Here is a 26,047-nt window from a genome sequence, read left to right on the forward strand (position 1 = left end):
TCCTACTGTAAATAACCTACACACTGTGTGTGTAGCCAGCCAGCCAGGTAGAAAAATGGCAGAAAAATAAAAGACGGACATCAGAGTATTTTTCAATACACCAAAACGCATAGTAAGAACCCTAGTAGCCTAATATCTCAAAGACTAGTTGATAAAATGTTCATAAGAAAGAAATGAAATTCTAATGGAAATGTTTCACAATGATGTCATTAGGCAGAGCAGGCAACAGATGGCACACAGACAGCAGAGTTGGGGACAGATATGCAGGGACAGACTGGCAGAGACAGGGAGTCACAGGTAAGTTTGTTGAGTCTTTGTTTGGCAACATTATGAAAGGTTCTCAATTTTTTTGACTTGTAAAATAGGAACATAATTGGAAAATGCCATGGATACCCCCACTCTCAACTTAAACTGGTGACTGAACTAAGATTTGTTAAAGGCAATGGTATTGCTGTTGTGATTAGTTGTGTAGTTTTGGGTACCGGTAGTTAGGAGTACGGCAAACACCTTATTTCTTTGGTTCCTCAATATACATTTACCATATTACAATGTAGGCTATGTGTAACAGCACTACTTTTGGTGTCCCCCTCAGGAATTGCTCTTGAGAAAATGTAATGTAATTGTCCCCTCCAAAGTTGATATCAGATTTTCGCCCCTGCTTACATCAGCATCTTGATAACAGAATATACATCAGCGTCTTGATAACAGAATATACATCAGCGTCTTGATAACAGAATATACATCAGCGTCTTGATAACAGAATATACATCAGCGTCTTGATAACAGAATATACATCAGCATCTTGATAACAGAATATACATCAGCGTCTTGATAACAGAATATACATCAGCGTCTTGATAACAGAATATACATCAGCGTCTTGATAACAGAACTTACATCAGCATCTTGATAACAGAATATACATCAGCGTCTTGATAACAGAACTTACATCAGCATCTTGATAACAGAATATACATCAGCGTCTTGATAACAGAACTTACATCAGCATCTTGATGCAACTTTGATGCAAAATCAGAGCCTGTATCCAATCTCACACTCCCCCTCTCTTCCCCTCCCTATTTATTCCTCCCTCTCTATCTTCTCGCCTCAGAACCCCAGTTGAAGGGGATCGTGACGAAGCTGTACAGTCGACAGGGCTTCCACCTGCAGCTGCAAGCAGATGGCACCATCGACGGGACGAAGGAGGAGGACAATGGCTACAGTAAGTCTCCTCTCCTCCGTGCCACCAGGGACGTGTATTCATTAGGGCACACCATAGCAAAAATATTTTGCAACGCAAACTGAAAAACAAGCATTTCTTATTGGACAAGTTCACGTTGTCCCTTTTATTTTATTTTTTGGGTGGTGTCAAATTGAATACAACCCTATCAAACTAACTAGCCCATCTTCTCACCATCCTGTTTCTCTGTACATATAAACAGTGTCAGCAGGAAGTTACTGTGCATCAACACACAGTAACGAGTGGTACGACACAGTACATCAAGGAGACACTTCCTTGCTGATTCAGTTTCAAAGAAGAAGCGCAGCTTTGATCTGTACATTCTGCATACTGTACTAAGTCGATGCTGACATTCTTTCTAGCTCGGATCGCATTTGAGATCTCTCCATTGCTACAGATATTTACTGCGTATCTCCTCGCTCGCTCATACAGATAGACTTATTTAGTTCAGTCTATTTGTATCCCTAATTGGAATTAGAATTCCTTAGACTTTCCAAAGCCTTTGAGATTTCAACTGAACAATAGAAAATAAAGTGGTCGATGGCAATAATATGGAGCATTAGATTGTGCTTAGGCAGACTGATAGTATTATGGCCTCAGTACAGTGGTTGATTGGCTTTTTTATCTCTTACATACCTCCTTTAGTAACAGCAGGTTTTCTGTAATCCACACAGTATTGATAATTCACTATCATTAACTCCACTGCTCAGGGGGCTATGATTTTCTATGGGCAGATTAAAGTACAGATTGATAGCTAAAAAACAGCATGCATTCAACAGGCCCAAACACAATCCAATGCAAGTGGATATATATAAATTAGATAGACAGACTGATGGATGTTTGAGGGCTCTGCGCATGGAGTCCCATTGTTTTCTGTGCAGGCTGTTAGAGATGCACTCATCCTGATTGCCACATAGTGACTATTGACTGACAGCTGCTCATGCTCTGTTATGCCAGGACTGTTATTGCTGGCAACAGTATTGGATTTCAAATAACTTTATGTCATTAGCTAGGTCTCCATCCAATTGGTGACATATATTCATGTGAATATTCTCAAATCTGCATAAAAACAATACATCCACACAGTAAACAAGAGATGTGTTTCCATCAAATGAACTTGTTACGGATAAAAGGCTGTGCGTGATGTCTTGTGCAGTTAAATTGATGTTAAAGGGTTTCCATCGCATTTTTAACTCTATTGGTGGTTTTGTCAATAAAAAAATGGCTTTATATAGCAAATGTGCCTACTCTGGTCCTGGCACGTGCTAACAGCTCGCAGATACAGTGATGAGATTATTGTGGATAATGGCGAGATCATTTTTATTTGTCAAACGGTAGCCAAGCATCGATCATCATGTCACCAGAACAAGACCCTCAATATTTATTGGAAAGGAGCATCAAGCTCATCGCAGTGCACTTTCACCACCCTGTGAAGTTTATCCTAATTTATCTGTGGCCTAATAAACTGCATGCTTTCCCGAGTCATAATGGGAGGACCAGACAACATATCATCGCATCACTCTGAGTTTACTTCGATAGGATGGTTATTATATCAATATTTGCACGTAAAGGCATTTCCACTGCCATTTCTCGCATAATAACTTTTACAGAAACAAAAAGATCCCATCTTGTATTTTGTTTTGACCTTTGGAAAGTTTACCGTCAAATGTGCTGTTTTCATCAGGCCTGCTGTGACATATTTTATCCGACATGTACTTTACTGGCATAGAAAGGTTGGATGGAAACTTGGTTATTATGACTCTTCTCAGTACAAAAACAAACATTAAGAGGTCACTAGCTATGTTCCCATTAACTTGTCCAGAGATTTTTTTGTTGATATTTAGAAATGTTGCATAGAACAAATATATTACACAATTTCCCGCTATGGTGCGTTTCCATTTAACAATCTTGTGTCGATAAAAACAGATGGACGTAATGGACGTAACGACATCACACCTAAAAAAATATATATATATATATATATAAATCACAAAAACCTACAGTGTCAAATAAAAATGTAGTGGTTGAAGTGTTACCATTACCAAATTAGCCAAATTTGCATTAATAAATAGGTTACAGCCTGTATTCCCTCCCACCTATCTGTTTCATGTCTCTAGTAGCCCGCAAAAGCCAGCAGAATAATTGGATGGTGCATCTTGTATCCAGCCAACCAGAAAAACAAGGCGAAACAATTCAGACATTCTTGAAAGTCAGGAAAAGGATCCTGGAAAGAAACATTATTTTTGTAGTTTTAAAATTGATTTAGAAGAGTGGAGCGTTATAGTTACGTGTTGACGTCACGTGCCCCGTGTACCTTAAACATTATTCGACAATCATAAATTATTCGAAAAACGCAGTTTCGATCATAATTTTGTCGCAATAAAGAAAGATTGACAAAATAAAAATCCATCCCTGTCAAAAGGATAAAAAATGTTGTCGATCTTTAGATAATGTCTCCTATATCGTTGCCATTACACGTGTTGCAATGGTTTTTGGGCGACGTTGCTTTTGTCAAGTAAACCTGGGTCAACCGGAAACCTGCCTTCTGACAGCTGTTGTTATAGGAACACAGTCCCACCCTGTCTTGATAACCGCGCTACCAGAGTTTCCTTGGCAGAGTGTTAGATAGACTATTACCAGTCCCGGAGCGCCATGCCCTCACAGCGTTGGCGCGACTCGGAGCTGCCCGCTCGGCGCCCGTCCCTCAGATGGCGCCATGTGGTTTGTCGTCAGGGCACTTATGTCATACAGTACCTTCCGCTGCCTGCATCACCATCACCCCGACACTAAACGACTGTAGCGTTGTGGGAGACTGTAAATTAGCCCCGACCATATTAAATTAGTCACTTAAACCAGATGACACTTCTATCCCACAAATTAACACCCCTTCTGTGCAGCCTGCGTGTGTCAGCCGAAGCAATAAATGACTCGGTAATCGTCTGGTTTTAATATTCTCTGAAGGAGAGAGCGAGGAGGGATGAAGGAGATATGAATAAGATAGAAGGGAGGGAGCTGGTTTATAGAAGAGAGACCAAACACAACATACTCACTGGAGGCACAACACACATCCACTCCCATTTCTCGTAGTGCTAGTTAGATAGAGCCGTTAACTGTTACCTATTGAGATACGTTATGTAACAATTGGCTCGCTTCTCCCAACCAAAACATTTACATTTGGAAGAGAGAAATTATAGAGCCTGGTCGAGTAGGAAGGGGAGAAAAGGGAAGCTGTTTGCACCCGTCCAAAAATAGAGTTGTTAGGCGCTGGGTGCTCTTGTCTCCATGGTGACGGCAGCATAGTCCTCTTGGTGCTACTGGTGTCTTGTGAAGGTGGGGAGGACCTACTCAAAACGCACGCACACCCACAAGTCTTCTAACATTGCTGCGGTAGCACCCTCATGAATATACAGCAGTGTTCCTTGATGTTTACCAAATTCAGAGCGGTCCAATTTTTGCTTTAGCTGAGCAGGCCATTTTTGAGCCATAGAATTATTTGACAAATCAAAATAATATTACTAATCAGGCAGCCCTCATTAAAGGCAAATAAATAAGTGTTGAGTCAACAAATCCGTCCTACAATAAAACAATGTTTTTCTACATTGTAGCACACATTTTTAGTTCTTTATGATCTGTATTATGCTAAATACCATCCATGCACACTAATTTGTTTCCAAAGAAGGAACACGGATTCAAGACATTCTTAAAGGCAATTCACCCACCCCTTTCTCCTCACTGTCACAACAATGAGTTAAAGAGACAGACCCTAATCTGTTATACAGACCCTGTATAATAACAGCCAAAGAACACCGCTCAATCAATCAGGTTATACCCTTCAGCCAAGATTCACACACATTGATCTAATTGGCTAATTAATGACCAGGGGTTGGGAGGCGAAGCCTTTGTCGTCAGGTAGATTTGAATCCGTTTGTCCCTTTCTCTGTATGTTGAGACCAGAACAGTAATGTTAATGCTGATGATCTGAGCTCTGCTCGTTAAGCCTGGGTGCAGCAGCACTACCTTGTTCCTTCCTGATCATCTCCTATGGAGAATGGTTCTCAGACATGCGGTACAGAAACAGGTTTGAAGTAGAACAATACAATAAAATGTAGTCACGTGTAGGAAGTAGTTACAGTCTCTTATGGGGACCGAGCATGTCTCTTTCTCTTATGTTCATGTTGAAGGTACTCACAACCCACTGACTTAGAAACATGTACTTTATGCTCAGCCTAGTGTGTTTTTGTAAATGGGTTTTTCAAACCTAAAGGTCAGTGGGAATCTGAAAGTTTGTCACTGTATCAGCCACTGCCGACCAATGGCAGAGCAAAAAGAGTCATATTGATGGTCATGTCCGTCAGTGGTTACGATAAGATGGAGAAAAGGCTAGAGGTCATGATGAGGCAATGAGTCTGTGTGTGCGTGCGTGTTTTTCTGTATGTGTGTGTGGTGCGGGATCCTAAGCCCTGGCCCGCTCTTTCCTCCAGCACCTCGGGTGTTATGTGAGGTAGAAGTAATTGAGTTTTGCCTCTCGAAAAATCCCTGGCGGCTGATTGGCTGGTAATCCCCCTGAAATGAAGTTTACCGCAGCTTTGTCTGTGTCGTGGGTACGGGTCTCAGCACGCAGCGAACGGACAAAGAGAGAGAAAAGGACGGAAAGGAGAGAGAGAAACACATTAAGTGGATAGATTCATGCAGTCAGATGAGCAGAGAGAGAGAGCGAGAGAGAGCGAGAGAGAGAGAGAGAGAGAGAGAGAGAGAGAGAGAGAGAGAATTATTAAGTGGAAGGATCCCCTCGTGCTGCAGGGAGATGAGCTGTAGCAGGAATGGGGTCACCTATACCATGAGCAATGTTTCCTCTAATTGTTTTGTGCACTGAGCAAATTTCAGGTCTGCTGAGCGCAAACTTCAAGGTTGTGAAACATCTGTGCGACTTCCATTGCGCGTTTGCTGTGAACACTGAGGCTGTACCCGCTTTAAGTTATAGCTTTAACAGTGGCCAAGTAGGCTACTGTGGCTTTTTGACCATAATGTCAGCCTACCAGAGTGGCTTACCATTACAAACAATGGAGAAAAATGCTTCCCATAACATTTTAACATGGAAATAGCTGTTCTATCATTCAGCCTACAGTAGCAGCCAATGTGGGGTGTTCAATGTAGGACTACATTCCATTAGACCTTTGGAAAAAAAAAACATGCAGCGCTTGACTTCAACCTGTTTCTCCACTTGTACACTTTTTGTGCTCTTGTAGGACGCAATCACGCCCCAATTGCTGACTACAGATGATCTATAACTGGGCTAATAACTCACTAACTAGCCACGGATAGGAACAAAATGTGCACGTGGCTACATGCAGCTCTTGATATGATCTCAAAACAAGCGCATCTACTCACAACCACAGCTTTAAACACAGTCCAGTTCAAAGTAAATGGCACAGATCCATATATTGTAATGGTCTATTTGCATATAGGCCTACTGCAGCTCTGATTGGTTATGCCGCACTGGTCTCTGTGGAGTTGTGCACAATAGAATCCTACTCCGATGCATTCTGCCTACAACAACATCTCTTGCATAGTTCGTTTTGTTTCGGTATGTTGCATTGAAAGGTGCTAATATTGTGTTGATTCGATCACAATTGCCAAAGTAAAGGGAAACGTTGATAGTGTTAACTAATCGGGAAAACTCTGGAAAGTTTAGTGAAATTCAATCTCGTTCTTCTCTCAGTGGGCTGATATTTCTTCCAAGCTCTGTGCCGCAGTCTCAGGCTACTGCGCGCCTGCGCACGCTCGCAGCTTAGAGGGAACATTGACCATGATGGAAATGGAATCCTGTCTATGCCCATAATGATACTTTCAACAACAAAAAACACTTTAGCTACATCAACTAAACTAACATACTTAAACAATCCACAAAGTACTTCCTACCACAATCATGTACAGTAAGTGTACGCCCACCTACGCGAAAGCCAGCTACACCACACAGAGCCTCTGAAAATAGCAGTAAGTAACATAGCTAGCTGATCCCAGATCAGTTATCTCTGTGTAGAAGGCAGCAGATGTGACTCAGGGTGGGGGGCTCTGGTGGGTCTGCTGGAGCTCTGGGAGGCAGGGAGGGAAGGATGAAGGGAGGAGAGGAAGGTGGAGAGATGGAGGGAGGAGAGGAGAGATATGGAGGAAATAGAGGAGAGATCGAGGTGTATTCATGGCATCATCCTAAAGTGCCACCTGTACAGTGTTTATGTCACATGGTAGAACACTGACCAGGTTCTTAGGATCTGGGTTGAGCAGGGAGTGTGAAATAGAGGTGGACAAAGAAAACTATTTTCATACATTTATTTTTATGTCATTACTTTCTCTATAAAACATTTCAATTGAGTTTATAGCATCAATCCATATTCGTTGTCAAGTTACCCATACTTTGCCTTCACTTCTCAGTTCTTCTATATCCATTATTTGACTTTAAAAACCATGCTAATTAAAATCACAGAATGGACATGCAAACCAAACCAAAGAAAACAAAAGGGGGATAGGAAGCAACACAGTCCAGCAGGCAGGCATCCATATTATTTTCTCAGAACAACTACATTAACGTTGTGCTCTCACCAAACGTATCAGCTACAAGCTCTCTGCAAAAGGATCCACCGTGCCTCCGGACTGCATTACTTCCTGTGGGCGGCCGCCTAGAACACAAAAAGAGGGAGGTTTAAAGAGCTACTCAACACGCCGATTGGAACGTGGTTTTCTGTTGCTCATTAGAAAAACGTGATTTCAGTCTTGGAGGTGTGTTTCCTGACCGATTTCACGTTTGGTTAACGATGTTTGTCCCCCATGAGACACTGTAGAAAAGGAAGCCTATTTCACTTCCTGAAAATCCCCAGAATAAATCTAAGATAACTCAAGAAATCTGTAATGAATTTTGACATTTTTTCCAATTTTGTTTTAGTTGCGCAATTTTACATCTAACTAAGGTGTTTGGTGCAGTATTTGTCAAGTAAAAAAAATGTGTAATTCCATTTTGCATCGATTAAAGATCTCCCGCTTCATGTTGCTAATCATGGAGTCTCTGACTGTAGTCCCAACAACAATAACCTACTCGTGTGAAACGTGTGGAGGCTATATGGTATGTCTTTTTCTGAGGCACACTTAATGAAAAAATGATACTCGCAAGTATTTCAATACCAACATTATTTCGGATATTCATATTTTAAAAAAACGTTCCCATCCCTAGTCTAAATTCTCTCACACAGAGATGTGCCCGTCTCTATCCCATAGCACAGATTGACCCTGCTCTCTGTTACTAGAGGGCATGGATGTGGCAGCATGGCAGCACTGTGCACAATTCATCCCAGGCCGGACAGAAGAGGACTGGGCAGGACACAGCAGCAAAGCTACTGTTTGGTCCTGATGTTGCCGTAAACTCAGAGAAAACAGTTACAATATGGCTTAACAGCAATAGCTACAATAACAGCTTCACTTTGAGAAAAAGAGCACAGACAAACCATCGTCCCTGTTTGTCTTTTTTTCGGCGAGGGTGAGTTTTTGTTTTAAGCATTGTGTAACCTTTTTAAGACTACATCTTTTGCCTCACTCTGTGGTGGAGGGCTGCCTCTCTATCCCTTGGCATACGAATGCAGTGTGGCCAGGGGAGATTGTCAGGTTCCTGGCTAGCTCGGTGACAGTAGGACAAAAGGTGTGAGCGGGTTTGGCATATGAGGACAGAGCCGGGCTGAGGGAGGTCTCTCTTTAGTCTGCTAAGTGCTACTGTAGCTAACTCCATTAAGTGGACTGGGGTAGAGTGAAAGGATGTGGTTGGCATGAATAGTGGGGGCAGGAGTCTTAGCTTTATGTTGTTTTCTACTTAGATTAGCTCTGCTCCTATGATGGCGACACTGTGTTACCTGCTGCGGTTTACAATCTAGTCTCAGTATTCCATCTAAATATATGACCGAGACATGATTTCACTAAGTACTATTTATTGGTGGATAAACAGTGTGCCTACAATATTCTTCACAAGTTAGACTTTTTCCCTCCATTTGTTGACAAGATTGTCAACAAATGTAATGTAACAAATGTAACTCTCTTTTTCCCAGTAGGTCCCTCAGGTCCTCTGGCACTGGGCTTTTAACTATCCCAAAGCCTAGGACTAAGAGGCATGGAGAGGCAGCCTTTAGTTATTATGCCCCCTGCCTCTGGAATAGCCTGCCAGAGAACCTGAGGGGGGACAAAACTGTGGACATATTTAATAGATATTGTCACACTGGTATAAATGATTGGGGAGACAGACGCAGGAATGTGTAATAGGGTTTTTTATTGTACCCAAATTACGATGTGCCGTGTAAAGGCACAGGGACGAAGACCAAACAAACACTATACAAAAACACAGGGTTGAGACCCAAACAAAAGAGCGAGGAGTACCTCGAATAAATAACACACGCGCACAATGATTAACACACGGGACGAGACCGTAATCATCTGCACAATCCACAAGGGCACAAAAGCCCAAAACACACAGCACAGGTACTCACATGCACAAACTGACATTGGAACAATAATCGACCGACCAATGGAAACCAAAGGGCACATATATACAGATACAATCAGTGGGAATAGGGGCCAGGTGTGCGTAATGAAAGTTCTGGAGGGATCCGTGACAGATATCTTAATGATACACGCCTTTTTAGCTTTGCTTTTCCTTAGGGTGCTTTTGTATTCTTTCAGTTTTTAATTGTTATTCTTTTTTAAAATCATTTTATGTTTGTTGTGAAGTAAATATTTAAGTTTTTATTAGTTTTAGCATTGCATTCCATGTCAGAAATGTGTTATATAAATAAAGCTTGATTCTCTTTCCCCAGCCATATTCAACCTCATTCCAGTGGGGCTTCGAGTGGTGGCCATCCAGGGAGTTCAGACCAAGCTCTACCTGGCCATGAACAGCGAGGGCTTCCTGTACACATCAGTAAGTCTCTCAAACACACAAAGAGCACAGCAGTGCTAACCTCTCCTGCTTTCCCTGGTAGAACACAGGTGCTCCATATTGGTCAGCTTGCAGCAAATGTTTCAACCCCTTTCCTAACCTCACAATCATTAAGAGCTTCCTTCATTTCTCCCTGTTACTTTCTGGCACAAACCCATTTGCAGTGCATAGTCAATGCTACATCATCGCAGTGCATACAGAATACTCCCACCATCATGACATGTTTCCAAGCAGGTGTCCCCAGTTGTTTACCATCTGTGCCCCAGCCATGCCTCTCTCACCAGGTGGCTAGAGTGGGTGTGCAAGCCCAGCTGGCAGCATGATTTGTTGTGGCGGAGGTGATGAGTGTGTGTATGCCTGCTAATGTGAGAATGTGTGTGTGTAGGTTTATAGGCATAGAGATGATGTGTGTGCACTGGTAGTGATGAGGGCATAAGAGGTGTGTGTGTGTGTGTGTGTGTGTGTGTGTGTGTGTGTGTGTGTGTGTGTGTGTGTGTGTGTGTGTGTGTGTGTGTGTGTGTGTGTGTGTGTGTGTTTTTGTTTGTTTGTTTGTTTATGTGTGTGCATTGGGGTGGTTGTGCCCCGTGCTTATGTTACCATAGTACTGTGGTGGTTAATTTCTTTACTATCAAATGAGGAGAGACAAACTTATCACACAAGTCAGAGTTATACTTAAACTAAATCTTTAATCACTTATTAATAAGGAGCAGGTCAATACAACACACACGTATAAAGTGAATCCATTGAGTGCTCTACGATAATGATGGCTGGTCGACGATTCACGATCAAACGATTCGTTGAGAGCCCCGAGACAAAAGTACAAAGGTCTTTTATAGCCAAGATACGCCCCTTTCAACCTACATGACGAACAACAGGTATATAGAGTGGGTCCCAAGGTTAAGATCTGTATGAAAGATACCTATAATACATAGCGGACAGTATCTGCTGTGTCAACAGTTTTCATTGTGTAGAGACCAGTGTCTGGCCCTCCGACTCCAAACTGGAACCGTCTCTCCCTGGTACGGTATAGAACAGAAACATTAACTCGTGCTCTGGAATGCTCTTTATCACCCTAAAGACATCGTAAATCTCCTGTCACTGTTATCTCCCAGAGGCCCATCCTCAGTAGAACACACACACAATAGTTAAGAATACTCTATTCTGTTGCATAACACAACCATTTGATGCAATAAAAGTATTATAACATAATCTTGCAATTTTGCTCTCACAGTACCCCCCTCCCTGCGGCTGACCCTCCCGACCGGCTGTATGGAGCTGAAATGCCGGGTTACTATGGTGACATTAACATCTGGAAGAAACAGATGCAGTATGTGGGCTGTATGGAGCCATGGCACACTCCCTCCATCCTGTAGAGAGAGAGAGAGAGTCTATGTCATGGAAAGAGCAGGTGTTCTTAATGTTTTGTGCACTCAGTGTAGACTGACCAGGTGAATCCAGGTGAATACTATGATCCCTTATTGATGTTACTTGTGAAATCCACTTCAATCAGTGTAGATGAAGAGGAGACAGGTTAAAGAAGGGTTTTTGAATCCTTGAGACATGGATTGTTTATGTGTGCCATTCAGAGGGTGAATGGGTAAGACAAAATATTGAAGTGCCTTTGAACGGTGTATGGTAGTAGGTGCCAGGCACACCGGTTTGAGTGTGTCAAGAACTACAACGCTGCTGTTTTTTTTCACACTCAACAGTTTCCCGTGTGCATCAAGAATTTTCCACCACCCAAAGGACATCCAGTCAACTGGAAACAACTGTGGGAAGCATTGGAGTCAACATGGGCCAGCATCTCTGTGGAACACTTTCGACACCTTGTAGAGAGCATGCCCCGACAAATTGAGGCTGTTCTGAGGGCGAATGGGGGGTGCAACTCAATATTAGGAAGGTGTCCTTAATGTTTTGTACACTCAGTGTACAAACATGAAAACATGACAACTCTCCAAATTGTGGATTTCACAATTTGATCAACTACAACTTCAGAATCTGTTCTCAAAGGTCGAGGGCTTCTTGGCCATAAACAGCCCTTGGCTGGGATTCAATCCGATTTGCGCTTTGACAAGAATTCACCTTTTAAAGTTAATGTCCGATTCAGCGTACTTATGCAGTATTTACCGTGAATATGGTCTTCGTGAATGTGGAAACATTGCCTTTAAAAGCTGCATTGTCCACAAAATACTGGCCCTGACTGTAGTCGTGGCTCTTGTCTCACTAAGCCTGATCTGACTGTAGTCATTGGCTCTTGTCTCACTAAGCCTGATCTGACTGTAGTCATGGCTCTTGTCTTACTAAGCCTGATCTGACTGTAGTCGTGGCTCTTGTCTTACTAAGCCTGATCTGACTGTAGTCGTGGCTCTTGTCTTACTAAGCATGATCTGACTGTAGTCATGGCTCTTGTCTTATTAAGCCAGATCTGACTGTAGTTGTGGCTCTTGTCTCACCAAGCCTGATCTGACTGTAGTCATGGCCCTTGTCTCACTAAGCCTGATCTGACTGTAGTTGTGCCTCTTGTCTCACTAAGCCTGATCTGACTGTAGTTGTGCCTCTTGTCTCACTAAGCCTGATCTGACTGTAGTCGTGGCTCTTGTCTCACTAAGCCTGATCTGACTGTAGTCGTGGCTCTTGTCTCACCAAGCCTGATCTGACTGTAGTCATGGCTCTTGTCTCACCAAGCCTGATCTGACTGTAGTCATGGCTCTTGTCTCGCTAAGCCTGATCTGACTATAGTCGTGGCTCTTGTCTCACTAGGCCTGATCTGACTGTAGTCATGGCTCTTGTCTCACTAAGCCTGATCTGACTGTAGTCATGGCTCTTGTCTCACTAAGCCTGATCTGACTGTAGTCATGGCTCTTGTCTCACTAAGCCTGATCTGAATGTAGTCATGGCTCTTGTCTTACTAAGCCTGATCTGACTGTAGTCATGGCTCTTGTCTCGCTAAGCCTGATCTGACTATAGTCGTGGCTCTTGTCTCACTAGGCCTGATCTGACTGTAGTCATGGCTCTTGTCTCACTAAGCCTGATCTGACTGTAGTCATGGCTCTTGTCTCACTAAGCCTGATCTGACTGTAGTCATGGCTCTTGTCTCACTAAGCCTGATCTGAATGTAGTCATGGCTCTTGTCTTACTAAGCCTGATCTGACTGTAGTCATGGCTCTTGTCTCACCAAGCCTGATCTGACTGTAGTCATGGCTCTTGTCTCACTAAGCCTGATCTGACTGTAGTCATGGCTCTTGTCTCACTAAGCCTGATCTGACTGTAGTCATGGCTCTTGTCTCACTGAGCCTGATCTGACTGTAGTCATGGCCCTTGTCTCACTGAGCCTGATCTGCCTGTAGTTGTGGCTCTTGTCTTATTAAGCCTGATCTGACTGTAGTCATGGCTCTTGTCTCACCAAGCCTGATCTGACTGTAGTCATGGCTCTTGTCCCACTAACCCTGATCTGACTGTAGTCGTGGCTCTTGTCTCACTAAGCCTGATCTGATTGTAGTCATGGGCCATAGTACAGTAGAAGGAACCTTAAAGCCTGAGTGTAATTACTAATCACATCACAATTAACATTATCACAGAGTAGAAAGATATCCACTGGGATTGATACAGCTGAGTACGCCTGAGGCGAAAAACGGAGAAATGATACAAATAAAACTCCCCACCCCACCTCCCCTCCTTCCACTGTAATGAAAACATATGCACTGAGCTGCTGCTTTAATATCATTTAATTTAATAAAGATGGATCTTGCCTGTACTCCACAGTCTGTGTCGTGTGTGTGTGTGTGTGTGTGTGTGTGTGTGTGTGTGTGTGTGTGTGTGTGTGTGTGTGTGTGTGTGTGTGTGTGTGTGTATGATATTTATCTCACCTGTGGTGGTGAATCATAGAATAAGCCAAACCGCTCCCTGATTGTGAATGTGTTGTTGTGTGGTTAAACTATTGTTGGGGGGGCTAAAGCTAAAGAGCCCCTCTGCTCCCTCTCCTCCTCTGCTCCCTCTCCTCCTCTCCTCCCTATGCTCCCTCTCCTCCTCTGCTCCTTCTCCTCCCTCTCCTCCTCTGCTCCATCTGCTCCCTCTCCTCCGCTCCCTCTCCTCCTCTGCTCCCTCTGCTCCCTCTGCTTCCTCTCCTCCTCTGTTCCCTCTCCTCCTTTGCTCCCTCTGCTCCCTCTCCTCCTCTGCTCCCTCTCCTCCTCTGCTCCCTCTCCTCCTCTGCTCCATCGGCTCCCTCTCCTCCTCTGCTCCATCGGCTCCCTCTCCTCCTCTGCTCCATCTGCTCCCTCTCCTCCTCTCCTCCTCTGCTCCCTCTCCTCCTCTGCTCCCTCTCCTCCTCTGCTCCCTCTGCTCCCTCTCCTCCTCTGCTCCCTCTCCTCCTCTGCTCCCTCTCCTCCTCTGCTCCATCTGCTCCTCTGCTCCCTCTGCTCCCTCTCCTCCTCTGCTCCCTATGCTCCCTCTCCTCCTCTGCTCCCCTGCTCCTCTGCTCCCCCGCTTCCCCGCTTCCCCGCTCCTCTGCTCCTCTCACTCATTACCACATAAAACAGTAAAAAAATAAAATAAACTTCAAGGTCATGTTCAATTGCTCTAATTTCTCTGATGATTTGTTAAGGTTGTATTCATATGTGTGTTTATCTTTGATCCCAACCTGTAGTAATGTTAAAAGCAGTCATTACTTGCCATGATAACAACACATTGCCTAGTGTGCTAAACCTTTATTTAGCACACTACTGGTGATTATAGCCTTGAATTTTGCATACACACTTATACAGCCACCTACGGACTGAGACTGCACAACCCTCCGGCAGCATCATAGCTTTTAGCCTTTGTAAATTCGATGATAGTGGTTGTGGATGTGGAGGGAGGAGGCAAGGTTTTCCATTTGAGCTGAATTAGCAAGTGGATTTGAATTTAATCTGTATTCAGCAGGGTGTCTGATAACCTCGTGTGGCTGAGTGCTCAGTGCTGTTATGGTAAACTGTTGCCTAGGAGCACCACCCTTTACAAAAGGGGGGGGGGGCGGTTGAGGGGTTTAGCCAATGGCTGGCCAGCGTTTCAGGGAGATTCCCAATCAATGGTGGACGTAGGCTAGCCAGGGAGATGGCTGCTACTGTGGTGTTGCTTCATCTGAGTACCTTTGTGTAGAGCCCTGCACAGGCATGAATTTTAAGCCCGAGCCCTACCCATGCCAACGACGTTCAGACCCTACCCTACCCAGGCCTGATTCCTTCTGCCAAATGTAAGGCCCGGCCTCGAAACCTGAAATCCGAAATAACTTCCTCCGTTAGTAAATCCATTAGCTGCTCCTCTCAGTCTGTCACTCTTTCCCTGCGTGCAGCTCGCTCTGCATGCACTCTGCTCATGGCAGCTCTGAGTCTGTGAGTATCCATAGCAACGGTGCCGCTTGGGCTGCTCTGCTCAATGAAGAGAGATGAGAGAGCAGTTACCTGTTAGCTACTTTTCGTTACTCTAAACTCCGACAGGGAACATTTTTATGTTCTGTGAAATAATCTCTCCTGTCTTAAATTTGACCAGGTTGAAGCGCTCCTGACACCATGTTATGATCTTAGTCAGATATGACTGTACTGCTCAGCACAGCACATGCATATGGGTCAGCTTCAGCATGTTAGTGATGCCCTGCCCGTACCCTAGTTATTGATGAAAACCCAGCCCTAACCCGGCCCTTACCCAATGTATAGTGTCGGGGCCCTTTGGGCTCTGGTCAGGTAGCAGAGCTCTAGCTGTTGTGAAAGTGTGAAAGAGTGGGTTTGTTAAAGTGTGTTTGAATACCTTCTATGCAATTTTTTATTACATAAAGTACCAGTCAAAAGTTTGGACACACCAACTCATTCACCTACTCATTATTTGTAACTTTTTTCTACATTGTAGAATAATAGTGAAAGACATCAAAACTATGAAATAACTCATATGGAATCATGTAGTAACCAAAAAGTGTTAAACAAATCAAAATATATTTTATATTTGAGATTCTTCAAAGTAGCCACCCATTGCCTTGATGACAGCTTTGGGCACTCTTGGCATTCTCTCAACCAGCTTCACGAGGTAGTCACCTGGAATGCATTTCAATTAACAGGTGTGCTTTCTTAAAAGTACATTTGTGGAATTTCTTTCCTTCTTTATACGTTTGAGCCAATCAGTTGTGTTGTGACAAGGTAGGGGCTATACAGAAGATAGCCCTATTTGGTAAAAGACCAAATCCGTATTATGACAAGAGCAGCTCAAATAAGCAAAGAGAAACAACAGTCCATCATTACTTTAAGACATGAAGATTAGTCAATCTGGAAAATTTCAAGAACTTTGAAAGTTTCTTCAAGTGCAGTTGCAAAAACCATCAAGCGCAATGATAAAACTGGCTCTCATGAGGACCGCCACAGGAAAGGAAGACCCAGAGTTACCTCTGCTGCAGAGGATAAGTTCATTAGAGTTACCAGCCTCAGAAATTGCAGCCCAAATAAATGCTTCACAGATTTCAAGTAACAGACACATCTCAACATCGACTGTTCAGAGGAGACTGCGTGAATCAGGCCTTTATGGTCAAATTGCTGCAAAGAAAACACTAAACGACACCAATAATAAGAAGAGCAATGGAAATTAGACCGGTGGAAATCTGTCCTTTGGTCTGATGAGTCCAAATTTGAGATTTTTGTTTCCAAACTCTGTGTCCTTCTGAGATGCAGAGTAGGTGAACGGATGATCTCCGCATGTGTGGTTCCCACCGTGAAGCATGGAGGAGGAGGTGTGATAATGTGGGGGTGCTTTGCTGGTGACACTGTCAGTGATTTATTTATAATTCAAGGCACATTTAGCCAGCATGGCTACCGCAGCATTCAGCAGCGATATGCCATCCCATCTGGTTTACGCTGTAGGAGAAAATTCATGACTATGGGTGATTTTTATGTATCTAAACTCTTCTACCAGAAGTAGTAAGCAGAATCAACATAAGGTTAATTAATAGACATGTGCAAGCAGAATAAAGGCTGAGCTCAGGTGAATGAACAGAGCTGGGTCAACATGGAGTTGTAAAAAGAGAACGTAAGCAGAAAATGTATGCCTGTGCTATTATAGGCCTGAGGGAAGTCATTACCTGGTCCTGTGACTAGCATTGAGACATGCAATTGCATTATGTATGTATGCCAGTGCTGTTGTAGGCCTGAGGGAAGTCATTGCCTGGTCCTGTGACTAGCTTTAAGGCATGTGATTGTATTATATATGTATGTCTGTGCCATTACAGGCTTAGGGAAAGCCATTATGTAATCCTATGAGTATCATTAGACAGACACCTGCATTATATGTGTGTCTTATTTTTTGTATCATTGCTATGGTTACGCCACCAATAGAATCTGTAAACAAGCAAGATTTGAGACAGAAAGATAATGGTGGCGAGAGGCCAAGGGGTGTTAATCATCTACATAGACGGGAGTGACCATGTGTGTTTTCTGAAAGTGGAAACCTATAAAGCCTGAGGTCTGTAACAAGAGAAGGCAGTTGTTCCATGGAATTGCTCGGCTTTGTTACTTTTTGTAATAAAGCCTATTTTAATTCACAATCTCCGGTATCTGAGAAATATTTGATTCAATATTTCCACGACAACGCTTAGTGGGACTATCATTTCTTTTTCAACAGAACAATGACCCAACACACCTCCAGGATGTGTAAGGGCTATTTGACCAAAAAGGAGAGTGATGGAGTGCTGCATCAGATCACCTGACCTCAAACCAATTGAGATGGTTTGGGATGAGTTGTACCGCAGAGTGAAGGAAAAGCAGTCAACAAGTGTTCAGCATATGTGGGAACTCCTTCAAGACTGTTGGAAAAGTATTCCAGGTGAATCTGGTTGAGAGAATGCCAAGAGTGTGCAAAGCTGTCATCAATGCAAAGGGTAGCTACTTTAAAGAATCTAAAATATATTTTGATTTTAACACTTTTTTGTTTACTACATGATTCCATATGTGTTATTTCACAGTTTTGATGTCTTCAGTATTATTCTACAATGTAGAAAATAGTAAAAATAAAGAAAAACCCTTGAATGAGTAGGTGTGTCCAAACTTTTCACTGGTACTGAATATCGAAAGCTTGGGAGTACAAGGTTCTATCTGCCTTTTTGTCACAATTTAGTTGTTGACATAACCGTTTTCTGTTCAATGTTCTCTACCTTTACACAAAAGGGTGGGTCTAATCCTGAATGCTGATTGGTTTAAACTGCATTCCAGCCGGTGTCTATTCCACAAGTTGCTACCAACTAACTCTATGATGTTACAATGCCTATTTACTCTGTTCCATCTGACTGAGCAATCCAATGTCTCATCAGCCCATCCAAGCAATTTACAGTGCCTTGCAAAAGTATTCATCCCCCTTGGCTTTTTTCCTATTTTGTTGCATTAAAACCTGTAGTTTAAATTGATTTTTATTTGGATTTCATGTAATGGACATACTCAAAATAGTCCAAATTGGTCAAGTGAAATGGAAAAAATTGCTTGTTTAAAAAAATTAAACAAAAAAAAAAACCTGGAAAGTGGTGCGCGCATATGTATTCATCCCTTTGCTATGAAGCCCCTAAATAAGATCTGGTGCAACCAATTACCTTCAGAAGTCACATAATTAATTAAATAAAGTCCACCTGTGGGCAATCTAAGTGTCACATGATCTCAGTATATATACACCTGTTCTGAAAGGTCCCAGAGTCTGCAACACCATTAACCTGTTGGGTCTAGGGGGCAGCATTTGCACGTCTGGATAAAAAAAATGTACCCGATTTAATCTGGTTACTAATCCTACCCAGTAACTAGAATATGCATATACTTATTATATATGGATAGAAAACACTCTAAAGTTTCCAAAACTGTTTGAATGGTGTCTGTGAGTATAACAGAACTCATTTGGCAGGCAAAACCCTGAGACATTTTCTGACAGGAAGTGGATACCTGATGTGTTGTATTGACTTTAAACCTATCCCATTGAAAAACACAGGGGTTTAGGAATATTTTGGCACTTCCTATTGCTTCCACTAGATGTCACCAGCCTTTACAAAGTGTTTTGAGTCTTCTGGAGGGAGATCTGACCGAACAAGAGCCATGGAACGGTGATGTCCCATTAGACACCTGGCGCGCTACTTCATGTTGGGTACCCTCGTTCCAATACGTTATAAAAGAGTATGCATTCGTCCACCTTGAATATTATTCATGTTCTGGTTAAAAAAGGCCCTAATGATTTATGCTATACAACGTTTGACATGTTTGAACGAACGGAAATATATTTTTCCCCTCGTTCATGACGAGAAGTCCGGCTGGCTTACATCATGTGCTAACGAGACGGAGATTTTTGGACATAAATGATGAGCTTTTTTGAACAAAACTACATTCGTTATGGACCTGTGATACCTGGAAGTGACATCTGATGAAGAGAATCAAAGGTAATGGATTATTTACATAGTATTTTCGATTTTAGATCTCCCCAACATGACGTCTAGTCTGTATCGCAACGCGTATTTTTCTGGGCACAGTGCTCAGATTATTGCAAAGTGTGATTTCCCAGTAAGGTTATTTTTAAATCTGGCAAGTTGATTGCGTTCAAAAGATGTAAATCTATAATTCTTTAAATGACAATATAATATTTTACCAATGTTTTCTAATTTTAATTATTTAATTTGTGACGCTGACTTGACTGCCGGTTATTGGAGGGAAACGATTTCCTCAACATCAATGCCATAGTAAAACGCTGTTTTTGGATATAAATATCAACTTGATAGAACTAAAAATGCATGCATTGTCTAACATAATGTCCTAGGAGTGTCATCTGATGGAGATTGTAAAAGGTTAGTGTATCATTTTAGCTGGTTTTATGGTTTTGGTGACCCTGTCTTTGACTTGACAAAACATTACACACAACTCTTGTAAATGTACTGTCCTAACATACTCTAAATTTATGCTTTCGCCGTAAAACCTTTTTGAAATCGTAAAACGTGGTTAGATTAAGGAGATGTTTATCTTTCAAATGGTGTAACATAGTTGTATTTTTGAAAAATTTGAATTTTGACATTTATTTGGATTCAAATTTGCCGCTCTTGAAATGCACCTGCTGTTGATGGAGTGCACCACGGGTGGCACGCTAGCGTCCCACCTAGCCCCAAGAGGTTAAGCAAGCGACACCACCAAGCAAGCTGCACCATGAAGACCAAGGAGTTCTCCAAACAGGTCAGGGACAAAGTTGTGGAGAAGTACAGATCAGGGTTTGGTTATAAAAAAATATCTGAATCTTTGAACATCCCACGAAGCACCATTAAATCCATTATTAAAAAATGGAAAGAATATGGCACCACAACAAACCTGCCAAGAGAGGGCCGCCCACCAAAACTTACAGACCAGGCAAGGAGGGCATTAACCTGTTTAGGATAGGGGGCAGTATTGACACGGCTGGATAAAAAACATACCCGATTTAATCTGGTTACCACTCCTACCCAGTAACTAGAATATGCATATACTTATTACATATGGATAGAAAACACCCTAAATTTTCTAAAACTGTTTGAATGGTGTCTGTGAGTATAACAGAACTCAAATGGCAGGTCAAAACCTGAGAGATTCCTTTACAGGAAGTGGCCTGTCTGACCATTTCTTGAACTTGTTTTCCATCTCTATCATTTACTAAGGATCTCTGCTCTAACGTGACACTTCCCACATCGTCCATAGGCGCTCAGAGCCCGGGAAAAAACAGAATGTCGTCATTCCAGCCCCAGGCTGAAACACATTATCGCCTTTCTCAAGTGGCCGATCAAGGGACACTGGCTTATGCGTGTGACCCCGACCGCCCCCGCCTTTGGGATTTTTTCCTCTGTTTGCCGAAAAGGAGATTCCCTGTCGGAATATTATCGCTTTTCTACGAGAAAAATGTCGTAAAAATTGATTTTAAACAGCGGTTGACATGCTTCGAAGTACGGTAATGGAATACTTAGAATTTTATTGTCACGAATTGCGCCATGCGCGCGACACTTCTCTACTATTTCGGATAGTGTCTGGAACGCACGAACAAAACGCCGCTATTCGGATATAACGATGGATTATTTTGGACCAAACCAACATTTGTTATTTGTTATGTTTGGTGCAAACCCAACACCTCACATCACCCCGAGCTACCATCCCCACAGTGAAGCATGGTGGTGGCAGCATCATGCTGTGGCGATGTTTTTCATCGACAGGGACTGGGAAACTGGTCAGAGTTGAAGGAATGATGGATGATGCTAAATACAGGGAAATTCTTGAGGGAAACCTGTTTCAGTCTTCCAGAGATTTGAGACTGGGGCAGAGGTTCACCTTCCAGCAGGACAATGACTCTAAGCGTAGTGCTAAAGCAACACTCGAGTGGTTTAAGGGGAAATATTTAAATGTCTTGGAATGGCTTAGTCAAAACCCAGACATCAATCCAATTGAGAATCTCTGGTATGACTTAAAGATTGCTGTACACCAGCGGAACCCATCCAATTTGAAGGAGCTGGAGCAGTTTTGCCTTGAAGAATGGGCAAAAATCCTAGTGGCTAGATGTGCCAAGCTTAATGAGACATACCCCAAGACACTTGCAGCTGTAATTGCTGCAAAAGGTGGGTCTACAAACAAACAAAATGAAGTGCAGCTAGTTTGCAGTCTTTCCAGCTTCAGTTTGAAGTGATTGTGTTAACTGTGTTGTTGGCTAGCTCCTCTGAACAACAGTGTCGTGACGAGTGTGCACATTTTCTATGACAGGCAAAATCACGCCTCATTAGCTCATTGTTATGGATGTATCCAAATAAATGTCACTAGAAACAACTTAAACAAATGCAAATGCAACTACTTTGCTGTTATTCTGGCTGCAGTTTTTGATGTGACTGTAAATTAGCCGTAGTTGGCTAGCTACAGTAGCAAGCAAGGGATAAGAACGTTGCCAGCCAGTATGGCAATGGAACATTTAGAACGAACAACTGGATCGCGCCCATAGATACAGAACAAAAAGACTGAACGACTGGGTCGCGTCTCTGGCAACCGAACCGATAGAACGAACGACCAGCCGGCTTGGGTAGCAACCCTAGATTTGTGTCGGGACTATATCTTGCGGAAGGATGAAACAGTATGAAGAAATTCATCAAAATAAATGTCTTTATAAAAATATGGCTATTATTTGAATATGTTTGTAACCCGTTGTATAAAAGTTATAATGCCCTCGAAGCCGGTGTTTGGAGGATATATTGTCAACACCTCGGGTATTATCACTTAAAAATAAAACTCAAAATACCTCAATTAATGTTAAGTTCAAAATAATACAATATCAAAATTGTATGAGACTATTCAAACCAATGAGGGTTCGGAACTTTAAAGCCAATTACCTCAGAAGCATCTTTTTGCCGATAGAACCTTATAGACCCAAGCTCTCGATATGTCTAATACATGTACATATCATTGCATGTTCACATCGCGTACTCATTATGATATTTTGGTATATCACCTTTTACATAATCATCTACTGGGGTCGTGTGTGTTTGCTTTTGTCATCTGCCTATCCATGTTCTGTCCACGTGAGAGAGAGAATGAGTGAAAGGAAGGAGTGAGAGGAAGAGTGTTTAGTACATGTGTGGGTGAGCCAGAATGCACCAGTGAAATGTATTCATCCAGCAGAGGCACAGTGTGGGAAGAGAGGGAATCAATTAAACATGTATTTTCCTCCGTCCTCTCTACTCTCCTCTCTGCCCCTTTCTGGTTCTATTTCATCCTGCCTCATATGTACTATTCAGCTTCTCACAGTTTATCACAACTCTCTTCTCCCCTTTGCTGAAAAATACAGATATCATAAAACCGGCTTTTCATGTCGTTGAAGGGAAAATATCTCCATGCACACCATTGTCACTTAGATATGGTGAATGATTTTGCAGGGTCTGTAGACATTCTGTATGGTATGTTTTATAATCAGGTAGGCTATTGACAATTAGCTACACTGATTGTACAAAATTTTAGGAACACCTTCCTAATATTGAGTTGCACCTCCTTTTGCCCTCAGAACAGCCTCAACATTGTTTTTTTACACCTTTTCCCCCCCAATTTCATGGTATCCAATTGGTAGTTACAGTCTTGACCCATCGCTGCAACCCCCGTACGGACTCGGGAGAGGCGAAGATCGAGAGCCATGCGTCCTCTGAAACACGACCCAACCAAGCCACACTGCTTCTTGATGCCCACAATGCCCGCTTAACCCGGAAGCCAGCAGCACCAATGACCAACAGCGTTGGCGACCATGTCAGCGTGCATGCACCCGGTCTGCCACAGGAGTCAAGGTGATGGGACAAGGACATTACGGCCGGCTGGGCAAACCCTCCCCTAAACCGGTCGACGCTGGGCCAATTGTGCGCCGCCCTATGGGTCTCCCGGTCGCTGCGACAGAGCTTGGACTCAAACCAGGATCTCTAGTGGCACAGCTAGCACTGCGATGCAGTGCCTTAGACCACTGCGCCACTCAGGAGGCCCCAGAACAGCCTCAATTTATCGGAGCATGGACTCTGCAAAATATCGAAAGCATTCCACAAGGATGCGGTCCCATGTTGACTGCAATGCTTCCCACAGTTGTGTCGAGTTGACCGACAGCGTTGCAGTTCTTGACACAATCAAACCGGTGAGCCTGGCACCTACTACCGTAACCCCATTCAAAGGCCCTTACACCTTTTATCTTGCCCATTCACCCTCTGAATGGCACACATACATAATCCATGTCTCAGTTGTCTCAAGGCTTAACAATCCTTTAACCTGTCTCCTCCCCTTCATCTACACGGATGGAAGTGGATTTAACAAGTCACATCAATAAGGGATCATAGCTTTCACCTGGATTCGTCTGGTCAGTCTGTCATGGAAAGAGCAGTTTTGTACACTCCGAGTGTATTACTGTAGATTTCCCTGTTTCTTTAATAGTGTGTCACTGTGATACATGGTGATCATTGGAGTGTTCATTTGGAGATCACTGTCCTCTTTAAAAGGACGAGCTAACTAGTATAAATAGTTTCTGTGGTGTTTTTCCAGAGGTGCCTTTTGAAGTTTGGTCATTCGTTTTCCTGTGTGTTACTGGGGCTCCAGTCTTGTCTGAAGGGCCAGGGAGGTCCTTCCTCCTTCAAAAGGGAAGTTGGCAAGAAGATCCCTACATGTAGCAGATGGGGAAACGCTAAGACGTATGAAAGGAATGGAATCATTGGAGTTTTGGTTTCAGAATTAGCCGATGTTAGAATTGTTCAGCTCTTACCTAATATACGGAGAGTTTCTGAAAATAATTAGGTTATACTGACAAAAATGAAAGAATGGAGGTGTTATACTGTTAATTCTCTTCTTCTGTCCCTGTGGGTATGGCCTGTGTTTGTATGTTTGAGCTTGTTAATATTTGCATGGTGGAAAGCAGCCATGAGATATACAGTTGGCTCCCACCCCTATTTTTCCACCCATAAGCACACTACCTCTGCAAAATAGCCTTCCCTATCACAGGGATCCTCTCCACTGAGCTGAGTCATTAACCAGCCAGTGTGTGTGTGTGTGTGTGTGTGTGTGTGTGTGTGTGTGTGTGTGTGTGTGTGTGTGTGTGTGTGTGTGTGTGTGTGTGTGTGTGTGTGTGTGTGTATTTGCAATGGTCTTTTCCACCAGCTTAGATCCTCCAAATCTATTCTAAACCAATGGACATTGTAAATGTACTTTATATCTGGAGATAGAGAGAAAGGTGATTTTAATTCCACTGCCACTAAAAGACTGGGGCATTTGAAAAGGGAAGACGGATTTTAGACGGATTTGTTTGGGAGAGTGGATAGTGAGTGGCGGCGGCGCCATTAGCTTTGTGAGTCTCCCAGGCTTTTACACTGCTGTAAAGACACCAGCTCAGCCTTGATTCTATTGGCATCATTGGTGTCATTTCAGATATAGTAGGTTATGGGCACTGGGTTCACACACGAGAATGGCACCATCGATTTGTGCTCGTTTGTGAAGAATGGCCCCAATATTCTTACAGGAAAGATCAGATCCATTATGGTAGTATTTCTCGTTCTGCCAGTTCGCGGCAAGCAACAGTATTGGGTTTTAATATCTACCAATGCATTCATTTCATTACAATTTCAGAGTAAATGGTAATTGATTGTGTTTTCTTTCATGGTACAGATACAGCAAGGCATTGAATATGCATTACCTTCTGAGACTCATGGACTGTGGTATTGTAGTCCTAGTTCTACAGATGTAGGATCTTAATTTGATCACCCTGTTTAAGGAGACATTTCCTGCAATGCAGAAACTTAAAAACTTGTAGTGCATTTGAGGTTTAAAAATGCTTCAGATGTTTGTAATTTCCACTTTGACATTTCAGACTTGATTTTCCCTTCCCAAAAATGTATCAACCCCTACAAAAATGTAAATTCATTATAATCCACATAATAATTCACATTTCCTGTTGCTGCAAGATTATTGTCTTGTCGTAGCAAACTGTCTCAAATTAAGATCCTACATCTGTAGTGATTTATGCCTATGTCACTGTGTGTGTAGTGATATTACAGATGGGCTGGGGAAACCTCTTGCAGTAAGTCACACTCAGTGCTGGCGTCAGCCTGTAAATGTCTCCCCCTTTGCTGAAGCTATCGGGTCGTAAAGCGCTAAGGCGCTATCGCTAACCTGGACTGGAGTATCCCTCCACTGCTGTAAATCTGACCCCCTCCCTCCAGCCTCTAGAGAAATGCCTGTGATGCCTGGGAGAGTTGAGGACATGTGTTTATGTGTGTATGTCTGTAAGCAGAGGCAGGGTTTATGGTGAAAGACACTGTGAAAGATTGTGCATGTGCGCTGTATACATGTATGTGG

General features: G+C 42.9%; 1 protein-coding gene across 6 annotated transcripts in view; it reads left to right on the forward strand.

Moving 5' to 3' along the window:
• LOC100194849 (fibroblast growth factor 13) overlaps positions 1 to 26,047 on the forward strand; it is a 190,100-nt gene that overhangs the window by 149,376 nt on the left and 14,677 nt on the right. For all 6 annotated transcript variants that reach the window (XM_014199401.2, XM_014199402.2, XM_014199400.2 and 3 more), the window contains 2 exon segments: positions 1,112 to 1,222; positions 10,087 to 10,190. In XM_014199401.2, coding sequence (XP_014054876.1) covers positions 1,112 to 1,222; positions 10,087 to 10,190 — 215 coding nt within the window.

Source organism: Salmo salar, chromosome ssa05 (assembly GCF_905237065.1).
Source record: "Salmo salar chromosome ssa05, Ssal_v3.1, whole genome shotgun sequence".
Lineage (NCBI taxonomy): Eukaryota > Metazoa > Chordata > Actinopteri > Salmoniformes > Salmonidae > Salmo > Salmo salar.